Source organism: Erinaceus europaeus, chromosome 1 (assembly GCF_950295315.1).
Source record: "Erinaceus europaeus chromosome 1, mEriEur2.1, whole genome shotgun sequence".
In the NCBI taxonomy this organism is placed as follows: Eukaryota; Metazoa; Chordata; class Mammalia; order Eulipotyphla; family Erinaceidae; genus Erinaceus; species Erinaceus europaeus.
In genome coordinates this window covers 147,067,964-147,092,867 of record NC_080162.1, presented here as the reverse complement: position 1 = coordinate 147,092,867, position 24,904 = coordinate 147,067,964, and the positions used below count along the sequence as shown (strand labels likewise).

Genomic DNA, 24,904 nt, shown 5'->3' with positions numbered 1-24,904 from the left:
TAAAACAAATTAACCCTCTGTGCATGTCATTTCAGACACTGGCCCTTCTAGAAGAAGAGGAAGATATAAATCAAATCACAGACTACTTCTCCTATGAGCACTTCTATGTTATTTACTGTAAATTCTGGGAACTAGATAGTGATCATGACCTCTACATCAGTCAGGCTGATCTATCTCGTTATAACGACCAGGGTGAGTTGATTCTATAGAAGTTAAGACCACCAGCTTTTTTTTTTTTAACCAGAGCACAGCTCAGCTTTAGCTTATGGTAGAGCTGGGGATTGAACCTGGTACTTGAAACCTCAGGTATGAAAGTCTTTTGTATAACCATTTTACTATCTCTCACGTCTTAAGATACCTTTTTTTTTCATTTATTGGGGAATTAATGGCTTACAGTCAATAGTAAAATAAAATACAGCAGTTTGTGCATGTGTAACATTTCTCAGTTTTCCACATAACAGTTCAAACCCCACTAGGTCCTCCTCTGCCTTCCAGGACCTGAACCCTCACCCCTACCCTAGAGACTTTTACTTGGTACAAGTTTGGTACACCAACTCCAGTCCAAGTTCTGCTTTGTGTTTTCCCTTCTGGTCTTATTTTTCAACTTCTGTCTATGAGTGAGATCATCCTATATTCTTCCTTCTCTAAGATACCATTTTTAAAAAGCAAGATATATATAATTTTCCCTACTCATTATTGTAATCCCCTCCCCGCCCCACTGGGGATCTTGCTGGGGCTCAATGCCAGCACTATAAATCTACTACTTCCAGTGGCCATTCGTCCCCCCCCCCTTTTCTATTTTATTTGATAGGACAGAGAGAAATTGAGAAGAAGGGGTGATAGAGACGGAAAGAGAAAGATAGACACCTGCAAACCTGCTTTACCACTAGTGTAGCTTCCCCCCTGCAGGTGGGGAGTGGGGGGTTGAACCCAGGTCCTTGCACATAGTAATGTGTGCATGCTCAGTGGGGTGTGCCATTGTCCGCCCCCCTGTAAACTCTTCTCTAAAATTCTGTCTCTAACCAAGTCCTCTTTAAAGGGCCAAAAATTTTACATGAAAACACATGAAGATAGTTTAATTTTTCATTTAGAACCAAGTAGAAGAGGTTATATCTAGTGACCCAGGAGCTGGACTCTCAAGCATGAGGCTCTAATTTCAATTCCTGGCAGCACATGTACCAGAATGATATCTGGCTCTTTCCCTCTCTCCTCCTATATTTCTCATTAATAAATAAATAAAACCTTTAAAAAAAATAATCAAAACATGTTGTTTAGAGTTAAGTAAGCAAATAGAGTCTGTTTTGAGGAACTGATAAGTCTTTACAGTGGTGTTTATTTATTTACACTTATTATTGGGTAGAGACAGAGAGAAATTGAAAGGACAGAGGGATATAGAGAAGGAAAGAGACAGAGATACACCTGAAGCCCTGCTTCACCACTTTTATTTAACTTTAAAAAAAAACAAACTTACTTATGGGGCTGGGTGGTGGTGCACCTGGTTGAACACACATATTACAGTGCACAAACTCTCGGTCCCCACCTGTAGGGGGAAAGCTTCACAGGTGTTGAAGCAGTGCTGCAGGTGTCTGTCTCTCCCTTTCTCTACCTCCCCCTTCCTCTCAATTTCTGTCTGTCTCTATCCAATAAATAATTAAATATAATTAAAAATATAAAATACTTTCTTACTTTAAAAAAATTTATTTATTAATGAGAAAGAAGACATCACTCAGGTACATGTGTTGCTGGGAATTGAACTTAGGACCTCATACTTGAGAGTCCAATGCTTTATCTACTGTGCCAGTTCCCGGACCACACTGCTTCACCACTTGTGAAGCTTTCCCCCAGCAAGTGAATAAAGATTAAACTGCAGCTTCTCGGCCCAGCCGTGTGTCCTCGAGTCTCTGTCTCTGTCTACCGCCGCGAAGCTAGCCCGGCCTGCTGGCGCCCCCGAACTTAAACGACAAATGGATATATATATATATATATATTTATATATATATAAATATATAAAAATTCCAGGTGTATATTTTAATACATATTATTATTATCTTAAAGATTGAGTCAGTGGGCCAACAAGATAGCTCACCTACTAATACCTGCTTTGTCATGTGCATGATCCAGGTTCAAACCCAGCCCCCACTGCACTGAAGCACAATTCAGTCCTATGGTATCTTTCCCTTTCTCGCTCTGTCTCTCTATGTATGCCTCTCTTATCTGTCAGAAAAAGTCAGCTCAGAGTGAAAACAAAGCAACAAAAAATACTGAAGACAAAAAAGAGTGAGTAGGCTGGGAAATTACACATATATAAGAGAAACTGCATGTAGGCAAGATTCCACCTAGTACTACTGAATGTTTTTTTAAATTACATATCACATCACATTTACCCTTTTTACTTCATTGCTAGCAACAGTAAGCATAGAAGTACTGATTTATTTTTTTCACATGACTCTCCACAATAAACAATTCTTTAAACATTGAAAAGTTCCCATGATCTTCCACACATCTTAACATCTTCAAATAAACTTTGAATCTTCCATGTGTTGACTATATGTTTGCTTCATTAGCTCACTCTACTCATTTAACTTTTTATTATCTTAATTTTTTAATTCTTTTTTTAATTTCTTTATTGGGGGATTAATGTTTTATATTCAGTAGTAAATACAATAGCTTGTACATGCATAACACTTCTCAGTATTTCACATAACAATTCAATCCCCACTAGGTCCTCTGTCATGCTTTTTGGACATCTACTCTCCCCCAAACACACCCCCAACCCACCCCAGAGTCTTTTACTTTGGTGCCAAAAAAAAAAAAAAAAAGTACTGATTTAATATTCTTAACCAAGTACAAAGCCATATTGATTCAGTATTCTCTCAAAATTATCTCTGTTTTGTTTTGTTTTTGCCATGCCCAGTCCTTGTGTATGTGTATGTGTATATATTTATATATTTCCACAGCTCTCAGGCTAACTTCTTTTTTCCATCCTTTTTATTTAAGATAGGTAGGTAGGTAGACAGGGAGAGAAGGAGGGGAAAGACACCACAGTACTGTTCTACCATTCCTGAAGCTTCCCTAGGTGCTGTGGTGTAGGCACCTGAACACAGGATCACCTGCTGGTAAAGCAAACACTCTGCTAAGTGAGCTGTCTCCCAGATCCACGTTATATATCTGTGACTTAACTATAGAAATACATATATGTCTTTTCAGCTGTGCAGTGGTGCATGTGGATGAGCACACATATAACCATGTGCAGGGACCCAAGTTCAAGCCCCTGCTCTCCACTTACAGGGGGAAGCTTCACGAGAGTGAAGCAGGTCTACAGATGTCTTTCTTTTTCTCTCCTCTGTCCTCCCTCCCTCTCAATTTCTGTCTGTCCTATCAAAGAAAAATGGAAGAGGAAAAAGTCACTGCCAGGAGAGTGGATTTGTCATAGAGGCACCTAGCCCCAGTGAAAACCATGGTGGCAATAAAAGGGGAGGGGTGCAGGTGGTGGCAAACCTGGCTGAGTGTACATGTTACAGTGAACACTGACCCAGGTTCAAACCCCTTGCCCTTGTCTGCAGGGGGGAATCTTCACACTTGGTGAAGCAGTGCTGCATGTGTCTCTCTTACTCTCCCCCTCTTTATCTCCCCTTCCCTCTGGATTACTCTCTACCTCTATCCAATAATTAAAATAATAAAAATAATTTTAAAAGAAAGGAAGGTAGGAGGAAAGTAAAAAAGATAAAAAGGAAGGGGAATATATATATATATAATATTCATTATGTGTGACAACAGTTCCATAGAATATTCCATATTTAATACAGTTCTACCTCTCAAATTCTTGGGTGTCATGCAGACATCAAAAGGAAATAATCTGGGCCAAGTGGTCGCACACCTGGTTGAGCGCATGAATTACAATGTGCAAGGACCCGGGTTCGAGTCCCCAGTCCCCACCTGCAGGGGGAAAGCTTTGCTGCAGTGGTGAAGCTGTGCTGCAGGTATTTCTCTGTCTCTCTCCCTATCTATCACCGCTTCCCTCTTGATTTCTGCCTGTCTCTATCCAATAAATAAAGATTTAAAAAAATTAAAAATTTTAAAAAGGAAATAATCGTGGTCTGGGAGGTGGTGGCGGTGGATAAAGCATTGGACTCTCAAGTGTGAGGTCCTGAGTTCAATCCCCAGCAGCACACGTACCAGAGTGATGTCTGGTTCTTTTTCTCTCTCCTATCTTTCTCATTAATAAATAAATAAACTATTTTTTAAGAAAAGGAAATAATCAAATGTACTTACTTGGTAAACATCTTAATATTGCTTACCCCTCTTCTCCAAATAATAACCATCACCATTTTAGCATGAGGATGGAGATCCCCGTCAGCATAGCAGGTCTGCCTTAGTGGCTGTGCATCTTCTGCTCACCATGAACAGTCCATGTTCTCATGAGGAGCCACAGCCCACAGTCAGGAAGCTATGGGCTGCCTGCACCCACTGTAGCTAACAAGTTACATAATTCCCATCAAAGCCCAAAATATCATTAGAGGCCATTACAAAGGTTGGAACGCAGAAAATCAGGCATGGAGATCTACACAGTGAAGGGCCGCTGAACTTCCACTGTCCTTAGCAGTGAGGGCCATATGACCTTCAGCTTTAGGAGGCAAAGCCTGAATCTAAAAAGGACTTTAGCTTTGGAGTTAAATATCCTTGTTTGTCCCTACACAGCCTTAAATTATTAACTTATTCTAAGAGTCTAATACAAGTGTTTGAATGTGATGGGAATGGTTGTACTGACACCCATATTCCCAACATTTCTTCAGCCAAAATAATTGACCTTTACATTGACCATACCTACAACTAAGCAGGGTTAGATGCTGAGAACTACACTCACCCAGTAATTTTAGATGCCGTGGTTATCCAAAATTTAGGAAACCAAATTTTAGCATGTGATTGCTTGGGACTTTTTTTTTTTTTTAATTGTGTATTAACAGGAGAGGAGAGAAAGAGAGTAAACCAGAGCGTCATCACTCTAGCATATGCAGTGTTAGGGATTGAACTCAGAACCTCCTGCTTGCAAGTCCAAAGCACTGGCCATTGCTCCAGCATCCATGTCACACTTGGGACAACTTACACAAACACACGCGCGCACACACACACACACCTTTTGGTTAGTCCACAGTGAGGTAGGTAGACTGCTATAACTCTAGGATCTATCATCAAAAAGTAGCATCTATCTTTAAATTGTCTCTCTTTAAATAAAATGGGTAAGCTTTCTAAATATTATAAATTACCAGTAATAATTCTTTCTAAAAATAAATCATAGACTTCTATAAAGTCAGAAGACATTTGTATTTCATGTATATCTGATATCTTTTATGTTGTTTAATTTTTGTGAAAGATCAGAGCACTGCTCTGCCATTTGTGGTGGTGTTTATTTTTATCTATCTCTTTTTTTTTTTTCTCCCTCCAGGGTTATTGCTGGGCTCGGTGCCTGCACCATGAATCCACCGCTCCTGGAGGCCATTTTTCCCCCCTTTTGTTGCCCTTGTTGTTGTAGCCTCATTGTGGTTATTATTATTGCCATTGTTGATGTTGTTTGTTGTTGGACAGGACAGAGAGAAATGGAGAGAGGAGGGGAAGACAGAGGGGGAGAGAAAGAGAGACACCTGCAGACCTGCGTCACTGCCTGTGAAGTGACTCCCCTGCAGGTGGGGAGCCGGGGGCTCGAACTGGGATCCTTATGCCGGTCCTTTCGCTTTGTGCCACATGTGCTTAACCCACTGCGCCACCGCCCAACCCCCTTATCTATCTCTTTATTTTGGCTGTGCCAGTCATGAAAGCCAGGCAGGCAAAGTATTGATCTCTGCCACTGAGCCATCTTCCCCAGCCTCTGTTTTGGTATATCTTGTAAAATTCTTTTTGAAAACGTTTTTCATTGTTTTACTCAAAGCACATTATATTAGGATCAGTTCCCCTTTGAATTTAATGTTTACATATACTTATTTTAGAGAAAAGGTTGTTTTGTCTGATTGCATAGAAGACCAGTGCAAATTCTGTACCTTTTTTTTGTCTTGTCTGAAGGAATTCAGAAGTAACATAGCACTCCGCTATATAAATACATCTCAGCTATTAAGTACATCCATTTTTTTCTTTATTTTTTTGTTGAGAGGTTAATGGTTTACAGTACAGTTGTTATGGCATATGGGCATAATTTCCCATCTCACCAAGACAGATATCTGCAAAATACTCTCAATTCCAAATTAGGTTCATCATTGTGTACCAAGACCTGAATGATTAAAATAACTCAGAGTCTTATTTTTAGAAAGTATAAATTATACATAAGTTGGGAGCTAGGCAGTAGCGCAGCGGGTTAAGTGTAGGTGTTGCAAAGCGCAAGGACCGGCGTAAGGATCCCAGTTCAAGCCCCCGGCTCCCCACCTGCAGGAGAGTTGCTTCACAGGTAGTGAAGCAGGTCTGCAGGTGTCTTTCTCTCCCCTCTCTGTCTTCCCTTCTTCTCTCCATTTCTCTCTGTCCAACAACAACAATAATAACTACAATAATAAAACAACAAGGGCAACAAAAGGGAGTAAATAAATAAATAAAATATTTTTTAATTATACATAAGTAAAAAAATTAACTACTGTGGTCCCGGAGGTGGCGCAGTGGATAAAGCATTGGATTCTCAGCCATGAGGTCCTGAGTTCGATCCCTGGCGGCACATGGACCAGAGTGATGTCTGGTTCTTTCTCTCCTCCTATCTTTATCATGAATAAATAAATAAATTCTTTTAAACAGTTAAGTACTAATATTCCTATCATGAAAGATGATTGTTTGGGGTCAAGTGGTGGCGCACTGGGTTGAGCACACATTATCATACACAAGCACATAGGTTCAAGCCTCTTGTCTCCACCTACAGGGGAGGAAGCTTCACAAGTAGTGAAGCAGGACTATAGGTCTCTCTCTCACACACACACAGACTCTGTCTCTCACACCCTCTCCTCTCTTTCTCTCAACCCCCAATCCCACTCTTAATTTCTCATTGTCCTGTCAAGTAAAAAGAAAAAGGAAAGAAAAATGGGGCCATGTGGTGGTGTACCTGGCTGAGTATACACAATACCATACAAAAGGACTTGGGTTCAAGCCCCTGCTCTCCATCTGCAGGGTAGACAATTCACAAGTGGTGAAGCAGATCGACAAGTGTCTATCTTTATCTCTCCCTATCTTTCCCTTCCCTCTCAATTTTTCTCTGTTCTATCAAATAAAATAGAAAAAAGAAAAAAATGGCTGCTAGGAGTGGTGGGTTCATAGTGCTGGCACTGCCTGCCTCAGAGATAATCCTGATGATAATTAGGAAGAGAGGAAGGGAGGGAGGAAAGAAGGACCAACCGGGCCTTGACGCATCTGGTTAAGTGTGCACATTACAATGCACAAGAACCTGGGTTCAAGCCCTCAGTCCCTACCTGTACCTGCAGTGGGGGAAGCTTCACAAATGGTGGAGTTGCAGGTGTGTCTCTGTCTTTCTCCCTCTCCATCTCCCTTCCTTCTAGCTATCTCTCTGTCCTATCAAATAAAATTAAGTTTAAATATATATTTAAAACAGAGAGAAAGGGAAAAGTTGCCTGGATTATTGCATTCTCTGTGTAGACATTGACCCCAAGTAATAATCCTGATAGCTAAGAAGAAGAGAAAAGAGAAGGATTGTTTTAGCATATAGCTACAAAAATCAATTTGCTGAAACTCTTGCCTTTATAGAACAGGTTTCTAACTAGTTTTAAACTAACTAGTTTTGTTTTCTTATTTGTATTTAGCTTCATCAAACAGAATTATTGAAAGAATATTCTCTGGGGCAGTAACGAGGTAAGCAAAAGCTTCTAAATTTAAAAGTGAACTGTAGGTAATGCTGTGACTATGTCAGTTTAGTAAGACTGTGTGTAATTCAGCACTGTAGAGCAGATGACTTATACCACATAGAGACATTGCTTCATGCTTGAAATGAGTATTTGATATGAACGTTAGTCCTATAGCTAAAGATAGGAAGTAGTATCTGATCCTGGTGATTATTTGCATTCAAATTAGAAATCAAGATATTTTCTTCATACCTGCAAATGCCAACTGGTTTCAAGCTCTAGACTTTTGAAAACAAAGTAGACCACAGAAGAGAGTGCCTTTTGTCAGGTTTCCAGCACTTTCACCTTTTCACCTATCACCTTAGTCTGTCAACTCTGAGTAATTGCTTTGTTTCCTTCAGGGGGAAAACAGTACAGAAAGAAGGAAGAATGAGCTATGCAGATTTTGTTTGGTTTTTGATCTCTGAGGAAGATAAAAGGAACCCCACCAGGTATGATTTCTAACTTTCCTTTGTCAAGATGTTATCTTCTTTTCTTTTTCAAAAAAATATTTTTATAGGGAGTCGGGCTGTAGTGCAGCGGGCTAAGCGCAGGTGGTGCAAAGCACAAGGACCGGCATAAGGATCCGGTTCGAACCCCGGCTCCCCACCTGCAGGGGAGTCGCTTCACAGGCGGTGAAGCAGGTCTGCAGGTGTCTTATCTTTCTCTCCTCCTCTCTGTCTTCCCCTCCCTCTCTCCATTTCTCTCTGTCCTATCCAACAACGACAACAACAATAATAACTACAACAATAAAACAACAAGGGCAACAAAAGGGAATAAATAAATAAAATAAATATAAAAATATATATATATATTTTTTATAGGGGCGGGGGTAGATAGCATAATGGTTATGCAAAGAAACTCTCATGCCTGAGGTTCCAAAGTCCTAGGTTCAATCCCCCACACCACCAAAAGCCAGAGCTGAGCAGTGCTCTGGTAAAAATATATATGTTTATTTTATTTATTTATTATTGGACAGAGACAGATAAATTGAAAGGGGACGGGAGATAGGGAGAAAGATACCTGCAGCCCTGCTTCACCACGCATGAAGGTTTCTCATTGCAGGTGGGGACCAGGGACTTGAACTCAGGTCCTTGTGTACTGTAATGTGTGCACACTTAAACAGGTAAACCACCACATGGCCCCTTTAATTTATTTTTTTTTAACATAGCACTGATCATCTCTGGCTTATGGTGGAGGGAGTAAATTGAACCTGGGACTTTGGAGTCTCAGGCATGAGGGCCTCTTTACATAATTATTATGCTATCTACCCCCACCCATCCACTTTGTCAAGATGTTAAACATGAACAAAGGCTAAAGAACAAATGCCTAGGGAGGCCAGCCCACCCAGAGGTGCCAAGATGGAGTACTTCCTCTCTGGGGAGTTCTCAGTTTAGGAAAAGACTAGTTCATAATCATAGCATACCAAGATAAGTGCTATTACCCAGAAATAAAGATGAGGTGACCTTTGAATTGGCCTGAGAATATGCCCACAATATTCAAGAATACATACTGTGACTTGGAGCTGTTTGACGGTCTTCGTGGTGCACTAGTAAATTGGAAAGGGAAAGAAGAACACTGTGAATAATGGTGTATAAAGACACATCTTCGGGGATCCAGTGGTAGCACAGTGGGTTAAGCGCACATGGTGCAAAGCACAAGAACTGGCGTAAGGACCCGGGTTCGATTCCCTGGCTCCCCACCTGCAGGGTGGGGATCACTTCACCGGTGATGAAGCAGGTCTGCAGGTGTCTATCTTTCTCTACCCCTCTCTGTCTTCCCTTCCTATTTCAATTTCTCTCTGTCCTATCCAACAACAAACAGCAATGGCAATAGTAACAACAAGAGTGACACGTCTGGTTAAGCACATGCACTACAGTGCGCAAGGATGTGGGTTCAAGCCCCTGGTCCCACCTGCAGGGGGAAAGCTTCACAAGTGGTGTAGCAGGGCTGCAGGTCTCTCTCTCCCTCTCTGTATACCCCTCCCCTTTCAATTTCTGTCTCTATCCAATAGTAATAAATAAAATTTTAAAAGAGAGAGAGGTTGGGAAGGGCATGTGGGTGCCATGAAAATAAACTTGATCTTTCATAGCCAAAATTAATATTTTTTCCATGCTAAGGAGTGGACTCAAAGCCTCATGTGTGTAATAGCACTGAATGGCCTCCCAGGCCTAATTTTTCTTTCTCCATTTTTTTTTAAGGAGAGTTACTTGCTCCATCGTGCATGGTGCTCCCCTCTACCACGCATGGCACTTCCATGTAGTGCTAGACCTGAAACCCAGGGCCTCACACACAGCTCTACCAATGCACCATCTCCTGAACCTAACACTTAATTCATAAAATGAGAAACAAGATGGAGAAAAGTAGCATCTCACTTTGACCGGATGATTTCATCTCACTTTCACCGGATGATTTCACCTCACATGTGGACTGGAAATAACCAAAACAAACAACCTGGAAAAGCAAAACAACTCTTAAACTCTAAAAGATATGGTGGTCACCAGAGGGGGAAGGGGAAGAAAGGTTAGAGGAGCAGGGAGAGGACATTGTTTGGTCCAGTGATCTCATTGGGGAGACACACATGCTTAGAGCTGTGAAACTGCTCTGAATTTTTTTTTTTTTTTACTCTATTAATGAGTGAAAGAACCAGAGCATCACATTGCCGGACACATGCAATGTCAGGGCTCAAACTCGAGACCCCATGCTCACAGGTCAGATGCTCTACTCTGAATACTGTACCACCTCCTGGGCCTCTATTCCTAAGGTTTTACAGTACTATAAACCAAAGGTAAATCAATAAAAATCTGATTGAAATTAAAATGGCATCTTAGCTGAAAATATTATAAAATCCATAATAAGATGTTGAAGTGGCTGGTGCTAAGGAAAGGAAAATGGAAAAGGGGGTCTGACACTTTTTCTAACAACTTTTATGAAACAATGTGCCTCTAAGTCTAAGTATTCACATAAATAAATATATATATATATATATATATATATATTCTTAGAGCCCCAGCTTGCATGCCTGAGGTCCCAGAAACTGCAAATTCATTCCCTTAACTGCCTTATATACAAGCTTTGCACAGTGCCATCGTCCTTCTTCTCTTTTTTATTATTATAATTTTTCTATTATTAATAGCTTGTTAAAATATTGTAAGATTACAATGTATAGTTCCACATTACACCCACCAGCAAAGCTCTGTACCCCCACCCTCCCACCTCCCAAAGAGAACCACCAGAGTTCTCACACTTCTTACACTTTGCTTGCTTCTGTTTTGTTTGAATTTTTTTTTCTGGCAAGTTCATGTAAATCAGATCTCTAGGATCCATATATGAGTGAAACCATCTGGTAGTTGTCTTTCATCTCTTTTTTTTTTTTTTTTTTTTTTTTTAGGACAGAGAGAAATGGAGAGGAGGGGAAGATAGAGAGGAGGAGAGAAAGATAGACACCTGCAGACCTGCTTCACCGCCTGTGAAGTGACTCCCTCATCTCTTTTAATTATTTCACTAAGACAATCACCTCCAGTTCCATCCATTTTCTCCCTAAGTGTTGTTTTCGACAGGTTATGTTGTTTTCGCCCGGCTGGCTTCACGGGCGGGTAACAGATGACCACGGACTCATGGTTGAGCTGTAGGCAGTATCTCTTTTTTTTTTTTTTTTTATTAAAGAAAGGATTAATTAACAAAACCATAGGGTAGGAGGGGTACAACTCCACACAATTCCCACCGCCCAATCTCCATATCCCACCCCCTCCCCCGATAGCTTTCCCATTCTCCATCCCTCTGGGAGCATGGACCCAGGGTCATTGAGGGTTGCAGAAGGTAGAAGGTCTGGCTTCTGTAATTGCTTCCTCGCTGAACATGGGCGTTGACTGGTCGGTCCATACTCCCAGTCAGGCAGTATCTCTTTATTCATTCAGGACGCAGCCCAATCTAAGCCGAGCTAAGCTAAACTCAAGGTACCCTAAAACTCACAATGCTGTCTTTATATATACTTGCCAAGTAGGGTGGAAACAGGGTGTGACATAGAGAAGGTGGAGAGAAAAGTGACTGGTGAAAATCAGAGTGTGACAAGGAGGGGGCAGAGCAGGCGAGAATCCTATCACTGAACCACCAATGCCCTGGAGGGAGGGTGGTGCTTGTTAACAGTGGTTATGTAAATAGAATGCAGTGGTTATGTAAATAGAATAGTGTTAAGCAGGGGGGATTTAAACCAAATGAAACAGAAGGGGTCTCATGCATACCAACACCTAAGGACACAGTATAATCTTTCCTGATTGCAGAGTAGTATTCCATCGAATATATATCCTATTACTTCATTAGCCAGTCATCTGTTTATGGGCATTTAGGCTGCTTCCACTCTCTGGCTATGATGACTAATGCAGCTATGAACATAGGGGTGCATACGTTCCTTCTAATTAGTGCTTGAGTGTCCACTGGATAAATGTCCAAGAGTGGTACTGCTGGATCATAAGTTAATTCCATTTTTATTTAAGGACTCTCCATATGGTCTTCCAAAGGGGCTGTACCAGTTTGCATTCCCACCAGCAATGTAGCAGAGTTCCCCTTTCTCCACAACCTCTCTAACACCTGTTATTTCCTGGTCTGTTGATGTAAGCCATTCTTTCAGGTGTAAGACAGTATCTCAGTGTAGATTTAATTTACATTTCTCTAATGATGAGTGAAGTCTCCTCGTCTTTCATTACCCTGCTCTCTGTGTGTTTCATACGGGCCTTAACCAAGCCCTTCCTGATGTGTCCTCCTCTCCTAGCATTGAGTACTGGTTCCGCTGCATGGATGTGGATGGGGATGGCGTGCTCTCCATGTATGAGCTGGAGTACTTCTATGAAGAACAGTGTGAACGGATGGAAGCCATGGGCATTGAACCCCTGCCATTCCACGATCTGCTGTGTCAGATGCTTGACTTGGTGAAGCCAGCCAGGGATGGTGAGACACAGAATGGGCACATGAACTAGGGTTCTTCTAAATGATTTAACTTTCCAGAATCTTCCACAGAAAAGTATTTAATATTAATATAGAACCTCAACAGATGACAAATGCAGTTTAAGAAGTAGATTTGTAGGTCAAAAGGGAAAACAACTTACTGATTACCAGAGGGGGAGGCCAGGGAACAGGTGAGAGGACTGTTTGATGGACATAGAATTTCCTTTTGGGGTGAAGAAAATATCATGAGACTTGAGAGGGAAGGGGCTACACAACATTGTAAAGTAAATAAATAAATGTACTAAAAGCCACTGAAATATATACTTACAGTAGCTAAAAAGTTTAATTTCATTCTATGTTAATGTTACCTCCAAAAAAGAACTAAGGCAATTTTATAACAATATAATCACAGGTTATAGATATAGATAGCTTCTAATTTCTTCACACATCAAAATAACACTCAGATAAATTGATCAGATGTCTTCATTTTCATGTAGGTAAAATAACCCTGCGGGATCTGAAGAGATGCAGAATGGCTCACATCTTCTATGACACATTCTTTAATCTGGAGAAGTACTTAGACCATGAACAGAGAGACCCCTTTGCAGTCCAGAAGGTACCAGTTTGAATGTCTGTTTGGGGGATATAGTATGAAAAAGACTGAGTTGAGACCTACCAGGTGCACAACTGCAGAAACTTCTAGTCCTTTTTTTTTCTTCTTTTACATGTTACGTAACATTGTGTCCTAAATATTAATATGAATACAAAGATCTCTTCCTTCAAACAAGTAGCTCTGCAGCTTATTTTGGGATCTATCAAGGTATAATATTTCAACCTAAAGTATCACTGAACTTAAGATGTCCCATCATTTTATTTTTTTTGGCAAGAAAAAAAAAACATTGAAAATGGGAGGTATATGCCACCTTAATCTATTTTTTAAATATTTATTTACTTTCCTTTTTTGTTGCCCTTGTTGTTTTTATCATTGTTGTGGTTATTATTATTGATGTTGTTGTTGTTACCAGATAGGACAGAGAGAAATGGAGACAGGAGGGGAAGACAGAGAGAGGGAGAGAAAGACAGACACCTGCAGACCTGCTTCACTGCTTGTGAAGTGACCCCCACTTGCAGGTGGGGAGCCGGGGGCTCGAACCAGGATCCTTACACCAGTCCTTGAGTTTCGCACCATGTGTGCTTATCCTGCTGCGCTACAGCCTGACCTCACACACACACCTTAAGCTATTTAAGATGGTCAGGTAGGGTTCCTTTTTTTCATTTTAATTTTCTAATTTTAATTTTTTTTTTTTTTTACTGATTTAGCATTGATTTACAAAGTTACAAAATAACAGGTACAATTCCATAACATTCCCACTAGCAGAGTTTTGTATCTCCATCCCCTCTATTGGAAACTTTAGTGGCTCGCCCTCTCTCTCTCTGCCTCCATACCTCTCTCTCTCTCTCTGTCTCTCTCCATATTTATCTTTTAAGATGCAGGCAGAGAGAGAGAATATGAAAGAAACTACAGTACCTAAGCTTCCTTCAGTGTAGTGGGTGCCTGGCTCGAACTTGAGTGAGCTATTTCACCAGCCCAGGGGTTCTTACAATTGACTAGTAGTCAATATATTATGTGATCAGTTTTTAAGTACTCACATTCCTACAGACATAACTAACCTACAGTAGTGATTAACTCATTTTCATCTTGGAAAAGCTCATTTTATCTTATCTTTATATTAATACTTTAGTTCATTTAAAGAAGACAGAGACCAGGAAAATATCATTTTACCTAGAACATGTAATGCTGCCCATATACCATAGATGGAAAGGAAAATCTGTAATTTCACTCTTGTGTTACAAAGTTTTATTTGAGGGGCCAGGAAGTGGCACACCTGGTTGAGTGCATACATTATAGTGTGCAAAGACCCAGGTTCAAGCCCTTGGTCCCCCACCCATAGGGGGAAACCTTCACAAGTGGTGAAGCAGAGCTGCAGGTGTCTCTCTGTTTCTCTCCCTATCTCCACCTCCCCTCTCAATTTCTGTGTCTCAAATAAATAAATTAATTAAATAAAGTTTGATGTGACTTTTCACCTTTAATTTGATGTTTCTTTGGCCAGGGAAGTGGCAGAGCTCACCTTACATGTAGTTCCTTGGGTTCATCCTTTAGCCTCAAATTTAAAAAGATTTTTTTTTCAGGAGTTGAGCGGTAGCGCAGTGGGTTAAGCACAGGTGGCACAAAGTGCGGGGGCCTGAGGAAGGATCCTGGTTCAAGCCCCCAGCTCCCCACCTGTGTGGGGGGGGTTTCACTTCACAAGCGGTGAAGCAGGTCTGCGGGTGTCTTTCTTTCTCTCCCCCTCTCTGTCTTCCCCTCCTCTCTCTATTTCTCTCTGTCCTATCCAACAACAACAGCAACAATAATAACTACAATAAAAACAATAAAACAATAAAACAACAAGGGCAACAAAAGGGAAAATAAATAAATATTAAAAAAATTTTTTTTCAATATTTTTCTTTCTTTTCAAAAAAATAGTCAAATATATACAAATATAGACAGAAATATATAGTAGAAATAATAGTTAACCCATATCTGCAACTATAATAGAACCTGGTGTAGCTTCCAATGGAGGGAATGGGGATTCAGAACTCTGGTGGTGGGAACAATGCAGAGTTATACCCCTGTTACCTTGTAATTTTGTATATCAATATTAAATTACTAATAAAATTAAAAGAAAAAAACAGATTTTTTCTTTCACTGCAGTCATAGTCCTGCTTTGTTAAACATGTTTTTACAACATGATTTTTTAAAATGATTTTTTTTTGCCTCCAGGATTATAGCTGGGGCTCAGTGCCTGCACCATGCTCCTGGAGGCCATTTTTTCCACCTTTTGTTGCCCTTGTTGTTGTAGCCTTCTTGTGGTTATTATTGTTGATGTTGTTCATTGTTGGATAGGACAGAGAGAAATGGAGAGAGAAGAGGAAGACAGAGAAGGCGAGAGAAAGACACCTGCAGATCTGCTTCACCACCTGTGAAGCGAGTCCCCTGAAGGTGGCTCGCAGGGGGGTTCGCCAGGGCTCGCACCGGGATTCTTAACGCCAGTCCTTGCACTTGGCACCACATGCGCTTAACCTGCTGTGCTGCCACCCGACCCCCAAAAAATTATTAATTTTTCCGCAGTGTCAGGGCTTCTCACAGTGCTCAGGGAAATCCCACTATTGTCTTTTTTGTTTTGTTTCTTCACTCTTTCAGAGAAAGGGAGCAATACCACAGCATTGTTCCACCATCTGTGGATATCCCCCCACCCTCACCCCCCGAGTGCCCTGGTGCTCCCAGCTGGTGGTAGGGCTCAAACCTGAGGTCTCCTACATGTTAAAGCAGGTGCTGTACCAGGCAAGCTCCCTGCTGGCCGTAATTACCAATATTTGCTCTAATTTGCAGTAAGCATTATTAGCCAGAAAGTACCTACATAAATCACTATGGTGAAGAGAAACTAAATATATAGAGATGGGAAAAAAAAAAATGAGCAAAAGGTGACAACCAAATCTATGTAGTCCATCCAAGGAAACTGTTTGGGGGAAGAGAGCTGTTTCCAGGAAGATATCAAAGAGGACCTGGTATCTGAGTGATTTATTTATTTTATTTTGGGGTGGGGGAGAAACAAGAGTACTACTCAGGCACGTCCAGTGCTGGGGAGCAAACTTAGCACCTCACACATTCAAAATCCCAAACTCTACCCAGTGAGCCATCTCCCAGTCACTGGCCTAGGTTGTGAAGCAGCAGTGAAGATTTGTGAATGGAGTAAGGACTCGAGAAAGGTCTCTGATCACAAAGTAAAGAATCTATACTTAAAGAACTGAGCTGCTGAACAGTTAATCATAACTGTGTGATTAGAGGTGTTGGAAAGTACTGTAGGGGCATTAACTTTAGCACCTCCTTTAGTGTGCTGAAATGAAGTACTTGTTATTGGTTAAGAAAAAAAGAAAGACAGGGTGTAATCCAGGAGGTGGCACAATAGATAAAGCACTGAACTCTCAAGTATGAGGTCCAGAGTTCAACCCCCAGCAGCACATGTACTGGTGTGATGTCTAGTTCTTTCTCTCTCTTCTACTAGCATTTTCATTAATAAATAAATAAAATATTAAAAAAAAAAAGACAGGTCTTCTTCAGTCATGTACAACATCTGTGGGACCTGTCTCCACTTCTGTGTGTCTGATTATCTTCATCTCCTTTAATTGTTCTCCTTGCTGTCAGGATGCTGAGAATGATGGGCCTGAGCCTTCCGACTGGGACAGGTTTGCTGCTGAGGAGTATGAGACTCTTGTCGCCGAGGAGTCTGCCCAAGCTCAGCTCCAGGAAGGGTGAGTGTGATTCCCTGTGCCTCATAGACCTTTTTAACAAGGGTTACTGTGTCACATATAAAACCCATCACTGAAATGTTTGGCTAGTGGGGTGGTGGCTCAGTGCACACACTACCATGCACAAGGTCCTGGGTTTAAGCTCAGGGTCCCCACCCACTGGGGGTGGGGGGAAGGGGAAACTTCATGAGCAAGTGTCTCTCCTTCTGTTTCTTTTCTCCATCTCTCATATATATATATATTAAGGGCCAAGTGGTAGCACATCTGGTTGAGCACACATGTTACAGTGAGCAAGGACCCAGGTTCAAGCCCCCTGTCCCCACCTGCAGGGGGAAAGCTTTGTGAGTGGTGAAGCAGTGCTGCAGGTGTCTCTCTACTTCTCTCCTCTGCATCCCCATTCTCTCTTGATTTCTGGTTATTTCTATCCAATAAAGACAATTAAGAAATTAAAAAAAAACTATTTTTAAAGAATTAGCAATTTTGAATATCAAAGCATAAGTTATTTTCACCAGCTTTAGTTGATACCCCCTCCGCAGTCTTCACTGATTTCCAGAAAAGTCTTCTCATGTTCCATCTTCTTTAATGGAATTATGCCTTTTACTAGAAACCAAAAAGTCCTGTGTTGGGGAGACAGCATAAGGGTTATATGCAAAGAGACTTTCATGCCTGAGGCTTTGAGGCCCCAGGTTCAGTCCCCAGCACCATACTAAGCCAGAGCTGAACAGTATTCTGGTCTCCCTCTCTCACTCTCTTTCTCATTAAAATAAATGAATTATTAAATAAAAATCCAATAGTCATACTGCTGCTTTGTTAGTATTCTAAACACAGGGAGAGGCTAACACCACTGAACCATCTCTAATTTTAAGTCTTGTTCATGTTTAAAACAAATCTTTGTTATACGTGGTTTTGTGTGTCCAACAGACAATTCTACGTAGAATTCTAATTCTAAATTCTACATAGAATTTTTTTCCAGATACTTTAAACTTTATTTGGGAACATTGAGAACAGTCACGTGTTATGACATGAGAAAGAGAAAGAGAGACAGAGGGAGAGAGGGAGAGGGAGCACATAGCAAACACTTATATGATCTATGCAGGCAGAGAGCCGACAGGGACAGTGAGAAACACACAGATCTAGCTTTTAAAAAAATTTTTTTTAATTATCTTTATTTATTTATTGGATAGAGATAGCCAGAAATCAAGGGGGATGGGGTGATAGGGAGAGAGAGAGAGAGACCTGCAGCACTGCTTCATCACTTGTAAAGTTTTCCCCCTGCCGGTGGGGACTGGGGGCTTAAACCCGGGTCCTTGAGCATTGTAATAGGTGCTCTCAACCAGGTGCACCATCACCCAGCCCCCTTGATCTAGCTTTTAACACCCAAGCCCCACCCCCCACCTTTCCAAGCCTCACCTGTAGCCACTCCACTTATCTGGGCGGTACCCTCCAGCTACCACCTGCCCTCTACAATATATTCTTGGTTAATTAACTATCCTACAAAATGTTTCTCATTTGTGATAATAACTCAAAGCCTATATTTACCATCAATTTTTGCCAGTTTTCACATAAAAAATCCTTTTTATTATTTTTTTTCGCTTTTCATTATTTTGTTGCTTTTAAAGTTGTAAATAATTTGTATGTCACACTGAGTGGCATTTTGTTCTTTCATTCTGACAATTTTGCACTGCCTCCATTAACCATTATTTATTTGACTTGTAGGTTTTTCATTATTTCTTTATTGGAGGATTAATGTTTTAAGGTTGACAGTATATATTCTACATAGAATTTTATAATAGTATATAACTTCATAAGGAAGCCATGAAGGAGAAAACTAGGAAATGTTATGCATATACAAACTATTGTATTTATTGTAGACTATAAAGCATTAACCCCCCAATAAAGAAATTAAAACAAAAAGAAATGAAATGATGGCGGGCAGGGGTAGATAGCATAATGGTTATGCAAAGAGACTCTCATGCCTGAGGCTCTGAATGCCCAGGTTCAGTCCCCTGCATCACCATAAGCCAGAGTTGAGCAGTGCTATGGTATTAAAAAAGAGAGAGAGAGAGAGAAAGAAAAGAAAGAGAGAAAGGAACAAAAGAAAATAAGGAAGGAAGGAAAGAAAGGGAGAAAGAAAGAAAGAAAGAGAGAAAGAAAGAAAGAAAGAAAGAAAGAGAGGAGCTATCATAAGAAATTACCCAAGACTTTTCACAACTTAGAATATTTTAGCAACTTTATAATTTGGGAGGTTCTTTCCATCAAAGAAACAAAAGAATAGATGTTGGGTTGTTAGAAAAGTCCTAATGCAGTTTTGCTTTGGAAAGGATAAATATTGTTGTAAATAGTAAAGTTTCACAGTAACCAGTTCTCCCCATGAGCAGTGTTATTTTTTTATGACATTTACAGGTGAACTTTTTTTTATTTTGTTTATTTATTATTGGATAGAGACAGAGGGAAATTGAGAGGGAAGGGGGAGAGAGAGAGGAGAGACACCTACAGCTCTACTTCACCACTCATAAGGCTTTCCCCCTGCAGGTGGGGAGCCGAGGGCTAGAACTCAGATCCTCATGCACTATACTATGTGTGCTTAACCAAGTGTGCCACTGCCTGGCCCCTCTTTTTTTTTTTTTTTTTAATATACCATTCCAAAGATAACCCTCCCTCCCTCAAGCATGTTTTCACATTTGTGTGTGTGTGTGTGTGTGTGTGTGTGTAAACACACATACATTTTAAGCTCCTTTTTCTTTCACACAAATAGCAGATTGTACTCAGTGGCTATTTCTATCCAATAAATAAAGACAATTAAAATTTAAAGATTAGCAATTTCAAATATCAAAGCATAAGTTTTGTTTTACCAGCTTTAGTTTATATTTATACTTTATCTTTCAATCACTTGTATAAGTTTTAAACGGGGCCAGTCAGTAACATACCCAGTTGAGTGCACATGTTACCATGAAAAAAGACCTGGGTTCTAATCCCCTGGCCCCACCTTCAAGCTTCATGATCAGTGAAACAGTACCACAGGTGCCTTTATTTCTCCCTCCCTATCTCCCCCTTCCCTATCACTTTCATATATATATATTTTTTTTTTTTTTAAACCAGAGCACTGCTCAGTGCTGGTTTATGGTGGTGTGAGGGATTGAACCTGCGACTTTAGAGCCTCAGGCATGAGAATCTCTTTGCATAACCATTATTCTATATCCCACCCCCCCTATCAGTTTCTGTCTCTAGCCAATAAATGAATAAAAACTAAATAAAAGTTTTAGAGGTTGTGGTCCGGGAGGTGATGCAGTGGATAAAGCATTGGATTCTCAGCCATGAGGTCCTGAATTTGATCCCCGGCAGCACATGTACCAGAGTGATAGCTGGTTCTTTCTTTCCTCCTATCTTTCTCATGAATAAATAAATAAATTCTTTTTAAAAAAAGTTTTAGAGGTCTACTGTACAACATAGTACCTTTAGTTTAAAATGTAGTGTTGTATACTTTAAAATATGTTTATATTTAACATTTAAGAAAATGTTAAGTGACTAGATCTCATGCTAACCATTCTTAAAAAATAACAATGAAATTTTTGGAGGTGGCTAACATGTTTAGTACTCTGATTTTAGTAATGATATCACAATGTATACATATGGCCAAACTCACTATATGTATTCATTAAATGCATAGCTTATTTGTATATCAATTAAATCTCAATAAGCCAAAAATAAAAGTGGGGGTAGATAGCATAATGGTTATGCAAACAGACTCTCATACCTGAGGCTCTGAAGTCCCAGGTTCATTCCCCTGCACCACCATAAATTAAAGCTAAGCAGTGTTCTGGTAAAAAAAAAAAAAAAAAAAAAAAAGTGGTAGTAATAGGGAGTCGGGCTGTAGCGCAGCGGGTTAAGCGCAGGTGGCGCAAAGCGCAAGGACCAGCATAAGGATCCGGGTTCGAGCCCTGGCTCCCCACCTGCAGGGGAGTTGCTTCACAAGCAGTGAAGCAGGTCTGCAGGTGTCTGTCTTTCCTCCTCTCTGTCTTCTCCCATCTCTCTCCATTTTTCTCTGTCCTATCCAACAACAATGACAACAATAATAATAACTACAACAATAAAAAACAACAAGGTCAACAAAAGGGAATCAAATATAAAAAAAGAATAAATACTATTTTTAAAAAAAGTAATAAAGCAGAAAAGAGAGAGAATAGTCTACCACTTAAATCTAAAGTGTATATAAAACTTGACATATTTTGGGGACCTCAAGTGTATTAAGAAAAACTTAATGAAAGAATTACTACATGTTGGGCAAAAAAAAGCAATAAATTGGCAATTAGATGTATTCAGTGAATATTCGTTTTTGGTTTTTTTCTGCCTCCAGGGTTATTGCTGGGGCTTGGTGCCAGCACTATGAATCCACTGCTCCTGGAAGCCATCTTTTTTTCCATTTTATTGGATAGGACAGAAATTGAGAGGGGCGGGGGGAGAAAGAAATTGAGAAATTGAGAGGGGCGGGGGGAGAAAGATAGACAGACCTGTTTCCCGCTTGTGAAGCAACCCCCCCCCCAAAGGTGGGGAGCCGGGGACTCGAACCGGGATCCTTGCACAGGTCCTTGTGCTCCATACTATGTGCAGTTAAAACCCAATGCACCACCACCCAGCCCCCACCCGATGAATATCCTTAATCAGTTTTATAGCTGCATAGTGTTCCACTGTAGTTAAATACCACTCCTTAATGCTCATCTGTTCATTATATTTCTAATATTTTGCAGTTAGAAATATAATGCTGGTTGGGGCCAGGTGGTGGCGCACCTGGTTGAGCACACATGCTACAGTGTGCAAGGACCCAGGTTCAAGCCCCCAGTCCCCACCTGCAAGGGGAAAGCTTTGAGTGGTAAAGCAGGGATGCAGGTGTCTCTCTGTCTCCCCCCTCCTCTCAGTTTTTGGCTGTCTCTATCTATTGAATAAATATAATTTTTAAAAAATATATATATATAATGCTGGCAAAGAGACTCTCGTGCCTGAGGCTCCTAGGTCACAGGTTCAATCCCGACACTACCATAAGCCAGAGCTGAGCAGTGCTCTGGTCTCTCTCCTCTCTCTCGTTGTGTCTCTAATTAAAATAAAGAATTTTTTTTAAAAAAAGAAAGAAATATAATGTTGGCTAAAGAGGGCTCTGCAACAGAGCACAGGACTTGTAAGCATGAGTTCCCAGGGTTGGATCCCAGCACCACATATTGCCAAGTGCTGTGGTCTCCCATGAAAATAAAATCCTATAAAGATATAATGCTGTGGGCCTGGTGGTGGTGCATCTGGTTGAGCGCACATGTTACAATGAGCAAGGACCCAGGTTTGAGCCCCCAGTCCCCACCTGCAGGGGGAAAGCTTTCCGAGTGGTGAAGCAGTGCTGCAGGCATCTCTCTGTCTCTCTTCCTCTCTATCACCCCTTCCCTCTCGATTTTGGGCTGTCTCTATCCAATAAATATAATTTAAAAAAATTTAAGATAATGCTGTAGTCACACGTATTTTATTTTATATGTATTTAGGATACATTTCTACAAGTGTAGCAAGCATAGGATACTTGCAAAGACAGAGAAGGATTTCAGAGAGACCAAGAGCAATGATGCAGACACCCAGAACTAGCAGCAGCAGGGACCATTTTTCTATGTCTGTACTATTCTTTGTGATAATTAAAAAATACAATACTACACAATGATTTTATTACATTGTATATATGTAGGTATTACACTGGATATATGTGGGGGAATTTATCCATCTTTCTAGTAGATTATGTCCGATCTCTCACTGTTAAATTCATCCACATTTTTTTTTTGCCTCCAGGGTTATTGCTCGGACTCAGTGCCTGCACTAAGAATCCACTGCTCCTATTTTTGTTACCCTTGTTGTTATTGTTGCCTTTGTTGTTGTTGTTGTTGGATAGGACAGAGAGAAGTCGAAAGGGTAGGGTAAGACTGAGGGGGGAGAGAAAGACAGACACCTGCAGACCTGTTTCACCGCTTGTGAAGTGACCCCCCTGCAGGTGGGGAGCCGGGGGCTCGAACCAGGATCCTCATTCCGGTCCTTCACACCATGTGCGCTTAACCACCTGTGCTACCGCCCAGCCCCTGGCATGTCTTATCTTTTAATTTTTATTTATTTATTTATTTTCCCTCCAGGGTTATCACTGGGGCTCGGTGCCTGCACTACAATTCCACTGCTCCTACAGGATATCCCCCCCTGCTTTATTTCGTTACCCTTGCTGTCTATCGTTGTTGATATTATTGTTATTGCTGTCGTCATTGTTGGATAGGACAGAGAAATGGAGAGGGAGAGAGAGACTGGGAGGGGGAGAGAAAGACAGACACCTGCAGACCTGCTTCACTGCTTGCAAAGCTACCCCCCTGCAGGTGGGGAGCAGGGGTCTCAAACTTGGATCCTTGCACCTGTCCTTTGTGCCATGTGCACTTAACCCAGTGTGCTATCGCCCAACCTCCACATTCATACATTTCTATTGTTTTATAAGATCAGTAAACTTAACCTTACTACTACTTAGTAAGTTTAATGATTTTTATATTTATTTAAAATAGGGACATAGAAAAACACTTTACAAGAAAGGATAGGGGAGAAGGTATCCAGGAATAATAGAGGAGGCTAGAAGTGGCACGCCTGGTAAAGCATACCATGCACAGGGACCCAGGTTCAAGCCCCCAGCCCCCACCTGTAGGAAGGAAGTTTCATGAGTGGGAAGCTACAGGCGTCTCTTTCTCTCCCCATATATATCACTAGTTAATTTTAAACCAAGAGGAAGAGTAGTCGTTTTAAAATTTTTACTGAGATTACTGAATATCCACATGAAAAAAATTTATTTCAGAAATTAGGAGATAGCTCAGCCAGTAGAGTATGTCTTACTATGTGCAAAACCTAGTCACCCTAGGGGAGCGCCACAGACAGCACTAAGAGACCTCTGGTTAGTAGAGCAGTGTTACAGGGTCTGTCTCCCTTTCTCCAGGTAAAGAATTAAAACAGTGGACCATGGAGACCTCTCAGTGGTGATATGATATGTGCATGACACCCTGAGTTCATTCACCAGAGCTAAAGAGAATTTAAAACAAAAACTTTAACCCATAACTCACACCATATACAAAAATAATTAACTCAAAATGAGTAACAACTTAAGTATAAGAACTGAAACTCTAAAACTTCCAAAATAAAATGCAGATCTTATGTCAGGCAAGATTAGTAAATGTTGGGAACCAGGCAATAGCACAGCAGATTAAACACACGTGGCACAAAGCGCAAGGACCAGCGTAAGGATCCTGGTTCGAGCCTCCAGCTCTCCACCTGCAGGGGAGTTGCTTCACAGGCGGTGAAGCAGGTCTGCGGGTGTCTTTCCCCCTCTCTGTCTTCCCCTCCTTTCTCCATTTCTCGCTGTCCTATCCAACAATGATGACATCAATAACAACAATAATAACTACAACAATAAAACAAGGGCAACAGAAGGGAATAAATAAATAAATATATATTTTTAAAAGTACTAAATGTTGATAAATTGAACTTTATTTTTTAGGGGTCAGGCAGTGGGGCAACGAGTAATACAAGTTACTCAAGTCCCAATCTGTAGCAGGGAGGCTTTACAAGTGGTGAAGCAGTGCTGCAGTCTGTCTTTCTCCCCCCTCTCTCATCCTGTATCTCTGTCTCCATCATGATTTAAAATAAAAATATAACCCAAAAAAATATTTTAAGATTTAAAATATTTTAGAGAGAGGGAGAGGCAGAGAGTTAAA

At 40.8% G+C, this 24,904-nt stretch overlaps 1 protein-coding gene across 7 annotated transcripts in view; it reads left to right on the top strand.

Moving 5' to 3' along the window:
- The window catches only part of PPP2R3A (protein phosphatase 2 regulatory subunit B''alpha), a 182,191-nt gene that overhangs the window by 138,120 nt on the left and 19,167 nt on the right, over positions 1-24,904 (top strand). For all 7 annotated transcript variants that reach the window (XM_060196892.1, XM_060196895.1, XM_060196893.1 and 4 more), the window contains 6 exons: positions 36-192; positions 7,782-7,830; positions 8,222-8,311; positions 12,628-12,803; positions 13,298-13,416; positions 17,044-17,150. In XM_060196892.1, coding sequence (XP_060052875.1) covers positions 36-192; positions 7,782-7,830; positions 8,222-8,311; positions 12,628-12,803; positions 13,298-13,416; positions 17,044-17,150 — 698 coding nt within the window. The remainder of the gene's footprint in view (positions 1-35; positions 193-7,781; positions 7,831-8,221; positions 8,312-12,627; positions 12,804-13,297; positions 13,417-17,043; positions 17,151-24,904) is intronic.